The following is a 6,000-nucleotide window of genomic DNA, read 5'->3' on the forward strand; positions in this document are numbered from 1 at the left end:
CAGAGGCTGCCAGGTGACACGTGCAGCAATCCTACAAGCAGACACAGCCCAAACTGCTGCACCGTATGCTGTAAGCTTTGCTGCAGGAACAGAGAGAGGGGCGACTCTTCCCTTCATGTTCTGTATAAATAAGCAGCACGGTTACGCTCTGCAGACAACGCTGTCAGAAACGTCAGAGCTTGGATTTATCAAAGCCTTATGAGATTTCCTTCCGTCTGAAGCATCCGTAAATACAGCACAGAGCTCTCCCAATCCCAGGACGTGCAGCTCGCCAGGACCTCAGACAAAGGATGCGTGCATGGGGTGGATCTTCAAAGCACAGAAAAAACAGTCAGTGTGTCAACAGCGAGAGCAGCAGCAGCCTCTGAGCTCTGCCATAAGCCTTGGCTTTTCCTCTCAGTCTATAAATACCTCTCTATAACGGAGAGAATTCTTCTCTGACACTTTCATATAATGGATCAACATAAAAATGCAGTGTCTTGGCAGCCCGCTGGGGCTTCCCCTGGGGAGCCCAACAAACGTGCCGCTGTTTGATGGGGTTTTTTCCTCCCCACTCTACAGCCAATGCTGTATTTCACGGATGATTCCCAAAGGAAAAAAAAAAACCCTATTCCTGCTTTGCTGGAGCTGCAGAGGCTTCCTTCAAAGATCCCAACCCTCTGCAGCGACCTCAGCTCTGTAAGCTTATGGGTGTTTGTTGGCTTTGGTGCTTCCCCAGAAGGAGGGCAGTCTGATATAGGGCTCATACATCTCCCTGCAGCCCCTGACAGTAACACAAACCCCATGATTGCACTTGCAACCCGAGCCACCAGCTCTCAGTGCTGCCCTAAGAACACATGGGAGTGATTTGTCAAAGATGTTATTATATACAAGCATAAATAAAGCAAATTCAACTGTAAACACAACAGAAGTAGGAGAATCCACACGATGTCTGTCTGCTGAGCAGCCCTCCTTGGGCCGATTCTCTGCTGTCTATAGCTTCAAAACAGCAACATGATGGATCCCCCAAAGAACTCATCACACTCACCCACACATCTCCCAGGTGCTTGCATTAAGCTCCTCCAGCCATGGCCTCGTTGGCAGGACCTTAAAGATCAGTGAGAGGGCAGAATATGACTCATGGCATTGAATGGACGCTGATAACAGCCTGGCACAGAACTCTTTGCTGGGTAGCTAAGACTTGACAGCACGTTTTCAGGAGCAGCAATGATAGAGCAGAATGCCCTGCTATTGACGTAAGACACAAAAGCTCAATGCCCTGCAAGAGCTGGTCTGGCACTCAGGTATTTCAGTACACTGAGGAGCAACAAGAGCCAGCAGGAATCCTCCACTGAGCATCTTCCAAAGGTCAGCAGTGTTGGCTGCCGGCTCCTGCCAGCAAACATCCATCCTGGGGCTGGAACAGAGTCAGCAGCGATGAAATACCACAAAAGGGATTACAGCTCAAGGAAATAAGGGCTGAGAAGCAGAAAGCTGGGCTGTGACAGGTCAGAGCCGTGCTCCTTCCAGGCACTTGGCAAGCTCAGGCTCATGAGCAGCACTAATGCCAATTGTAGCTCTTACTGAGGCTTGCTCAGCCAGCACAATGGCAGCAGACATTTTGTCCTGGACAACTGGAGAGTTCCTGGGAAAAAATAATCTTTCTCCTCATCTCTTTGTCTCAGTATAATTAAGGTCAATACTACAAAGTGTCTGAGGGGGGGAAGCTCTTTGTAGGGCTCTCAAGAGCTGCAGAAGTGTTTGTAGTACAAGATTGTCTCTGTACGACTGCTGATTACTGATCTCATTATTTAGACTTCACGACAAAAGCCACTTCTGTTCCCAGATGGATAATAGGTGTCAAGAGCAAAAACCCACAGAAAGGCACGGGAAGAAGTTACAATAACAAATTACGGCCCATTTGTGCCATCCTTGGTGTTAGGCAATTAATAATGGTGGGACGAAGCACCGCAGCGCTGCTGAAAACAAAAAGCAATGCTGGTTAGAGGATGTTTAATGAGCACGTTTTGTGTTGTCCTCAGCAAGTTCGTTGCCAGGCCACAAAAGACGTTTATCCACGCTTCCTTTATCTCTAACCAAGGGCTCATGGCTGCTTGTTCCTTACTATATCCACAGGTTTCAATTAAAAAGCCTAAGGTGAAAAGAGGGATCCCCTGATTGCACGCATCTGGCGCCCGGCAGCTTCTGCTGCCCTGCAATGCAACGTGCTCACAGGCACAGCGGTGTGCAAGGGAAGGCACAGCATCCCCTGGGCTCCTGACACCCACCCTCCCCCTCCATCCCCTGCACACTGCATTGCTGGCACAGCGAGGGAACCCAGCGTCCCACCGCTCCTTTATGAGCACACACAGCACCACAGGGCCCTTTGATCTCAGACAATCAGATTAAGGCCACGGAACAGCAGCTCTGACCTCCATCACCAATGACTCAGAACAGCTCTGGAACACGGGAGCCAAGAGTGGGTTTGGAGCTCCACTCACATTTAATCAAGCCATTTAAATCTCACCCAAAAAAACCCCAAATTCCCTATTGTAACATGCATGGGTTTCTTGGCACCCGCGGCAGGGCTGCCTGCTGCTCCAGTGCTGAGCGGAGGAATTTCAGAAGTAGCTGGGATTTTATTTGGAGAGGCTGGGGGGACAGAAAGGAGGTTAATATGCACTCACACACACCAAACTAGAAACACCTGTTGGCATTCAGGGCAGTTTTTTGGCTGGTTTATGAAGACTGAGGGTCTAACAGGTGTCCTTGCAGCCATTGGGAATGTAAAGGGGGGTACAGAGGCCCCACAAACACTAAATTATGCAAAAAGCAACGTGTGCACAACTATACACTGCACACGCATCTGTGTGCACAGGTTTAACAACAAGAAACAGAAGTCCCACAAAATTAAGCACAGGTGGGAGGAAACAACCACAGAAATGGAAAATCTCAGCTCAGGACAGCCAGGGAAGGCTGGGTTCTTCATTCCTTGTACGGCTGGATGTTCTACACAGGATGCTCTGCCCAACCAGCACATGGCTGGATGCTCCACAAGTGATAGTAACAAACCTCTTTGCTGGCTGGAGCCCCCCTGATTTATCTGTGGGGCTTGCCAAAGGAAAAACAACAAATCTGCCCCCAAACCTGCTTGCAAACAGCAGCGTCCCGACTCCTTGGCTGCTGGAGGAGAAATGCTCTGCTTCATTGAGCCTGGCTGTTATTAATGGTGGAATCTGTCCAGTGAACTGGCAGCTGAGGAATAATTGCTGCTATTTAATCTCAGAAACAGATTTTAAATTGGCCTCATGGACTGCAGAACCATGGAAGGTTCAGCTCAGCATCTCACTGCCATCCCAAATCGGTGCTGGGTTCTGGCTGGGCTGGAAATCCCTTGAGCTGAATGCAGGGTTGGTGCACACCTCCACTGATGGAGGATGGGTTGTTTGTTTGGGAACTGGAGGCATCTGTAAGGGAAAAACCAAAAGCAGACAAAGCTGCATCTCTGGGATCATCCAAATATGTGTCACCTTCTGTGTGGACCAGAGAGTGAAATGGAGCTAAACTGCAAGGAAGGCTGAGCAGCCCCACTTCTCTATTCTCACCCAGTGAAGTGCAAAATGAACACACAGAGACTGAACGCTCAATTAGGCTTCTGAAATCAAAGCACCTCAATAGGGCCACAAGCAAGGCTGTGATTTTTCCAGGGAGACACATTTCTTAAAACTCATTAAATGCGGAAAATATGTTATATTTCCCAAAGATTTGGTAAAACAAAGGCAGAATTGAAGCTCGGATACTCACCTGAGGCCACAGATCCTGCAGACATCCCTTGGCACAGCCACACTGCCTGCATTGGGCTGACTCTCAATGAGCACAAAACGAAATCCTCTGATGTGCCAACACTCTGCATGCATTCCTCCATTCCCCCAGCACTCAATGATTCATTTCCTCCACCCGTCCTTCCTACACCCTCTCCACGTCCAGAGCCGCCAGCAGGAGAAGCCATTCCACCACACAGTGCTCTGGGATGAGGATCTTCCTGCACAGAACCACATCCTTGATCAGCCCATGACCTCCCAGCCTTGGCCACCCACAGGACCTGGGCACCACCATGGCTTCCCCATGGCTTGGCAGGGGACATTGGTCCCACTGGGGCGTCACAGCATGGATGTGCCATTGGAAAAGGGATTGAGGGCAATGCCACTGCAATTCCCTGCCATATATACAGATATCCACAGCCTGACCTGAGCAATCTGAATACGCTCTAATCCACACAGCTGGGAAGCAAGCACTTCTGCCTGCTTTGCAGAGGATTACACTACAGCAAGCACAAAGGAGCAGGAAATCCACCCACTGAGTGCACACATCCCAGGCTCAGGGTCTTAGCTTCAAACCTCATTTGTGCCATCGTTTTACTCACAGCACTGCAGCACCAAAATCGGCTGCTGAGGGCCAAAACACAGAGAGTGAGAGCGAAGGCTGAGCACCGAGCCCTGCAGCACCATCCATCACAGACAGCACTGCAGGGCTGGGCAAGGAGACGCGATGCAAACTCAGGGTTTGCATGGAGCAATCCGGAACTCCCAGCAGCAGCACTGCTCTGTGCTTGACTTCAAGTTCTCAATAGCACTTGGCAGCAGGATGCAGCAGCAGCCATGCAGTACTTACAGAGCAGGCAGGCAGGGTGCCCTGGGCGCTGAGCCCAGTAGGCACAGCAGCGGTGTGCGGCGCGGCGCTGCAGGCGGTTCAGCTGTCCGTACCTGGTGTGGGACGTGGTCCTGTAACAGCAAACAGCAATGGGCAGTAAATCTGACCTTTTTTCCTCCTCACCCCACTGTTATGGGGTCCCTTGGAGCAGTGCAATGGGGCTGAGGATGCTCTCCGCTGCTGGGATGGATCCGGAGCACAAATAAATACAAGCCGTGCTTTTTTCCCCTGCTGTGCTTGCACAAACATCAGCATGGAGATTGAACTTCTGAAGCTTCGCTGGCAGAACATGAAAACTGCTCCAGCACAGCAAAAGCAGACAAACAACAACAAATATCTGGCACAGCCACTGAAAATATTTATCCCAACTCTGCCTGTTTGGTTCTGTGTGCACGTTTCTGCAAACAGAGCAAAGCAAGGGTGAGCCATTGCTCCCCACGAAGGAAACCCTCAGCATCCCTCTGTGCCAATCAGCAGATGGAGGCACAGCAGAGAGATGCAAAAGCAGATCCCAATTTCTCTACAAGCTGTCAGCAAATCCTGGAGGGGGGAACTGTGGTGGAGAAGCAGTGGCATTTAGTGTCACAACTAAAGGGCCGAGGGGGCAGGTGTGAGCAGAGCCTTTGATGTCCTCTTAAAAGACAGACTCTGTTTGCTCCCTTATTACCACGACACAGATATCATCACGGCAGTAATTACAGCAATTACACGACAGGAAGAATTCCTAAACTTGAGACTGAAAAGCTGCCTCTGGCCAAAGATGCTTCGTTGGAATTATTGCTGCTATTCCATACAGGCTTGCAAACGCTTGGTGGGGCCAAAAAGTGGGTGGGGGGCAGGAGGAGCTTTGGATATTGCAGCTGGGCTTCTGCACTCCAAGGAAGTTTTCCAAAGCAGCCAAATGATTAACAGCAAACTGTAATGCTTAATTGGAAAGGAAGGGCTGCCCTGCCCCTGGAATAACAGCAAAAGGAGGAAAAGAAAGAAACAACGGGATGCAGGTGTGCAAAGTGCAATGCAAAGCACAGGTCGGAGTTGAACTGTTTGCACAATCACTGCCTCTTGTGCTCAGAATAGCAGAAGAGCATCATTAGCTGGGTTTGCTACTGCTGGTTGGTATTTATACACACACACACACGTGTACAAAATGAACTTGTGAGATCTCTGAAAAGGCGACACACAAAACTTTTGTTCCATAGTATAACAGGAATGAGCTGTGAAATGAAGGAAGAGAATAACAAAGGCTACATTAAGCAGAGGTCCAGTTGTGGAGGGGGGGGGGGGGGGGGGGGGGGGGGGGGGGGGGGGGGG

The 6,000-nt window shown here is 50.2% G+C and overlaps 1 protein-coding gene across 4 annotated transcripts in view; it reads right to left on the reverse strand.

Moving 5' to 3' along the window:
- MEGF6 (multiple EGF like domains 6) overlaps nt 1–5,334 on the reverse strand; it is a 33,423-nt gene extending 28,089 nt beyond the window's left edge. For all 4 annotated transcript variants that reach the window (XM_042883061.1, XM_042883064.1, XM_042883065.1 and 1 more), the window contains exons 1-2: nt 4,651–5,334; nt 3,784–4,021 (exon numbers count right to left, since the gene is read on the reverse strand). In XM_042883061.1, coding sequence (XP_042738995.1) covers nt 3,784–3,988 — 205 coding nt within the window. In that variant the 5' untranslated portion in view covers nt 3,989–4,021; nt 4,651–5,334. The remainder of the gene's footprint in view (nt 1–3,783; nt 4,022–4,650) is intronic.
- Between the last annotated feature and the right edge of the window lie 666 nt (nt 5,335–6,000).

The sequence above is a fragment of the Lagopus leucura genome, unplaced genomic scaffold, assembly GCF_019238085.1.
Source record: "Lagopus leucura isolate 7727_CA_CO unplaced genomic scaffold, USGS_WTPT01 Super-Scaffold_100037, whole genome shotgun sequence".
NCBI classification, from domain to species: Eukaryota; Metazoa; Chordata; class Aves; order Galliformes; family Phasianidae; genus Lagopus; species Lagopus leucura.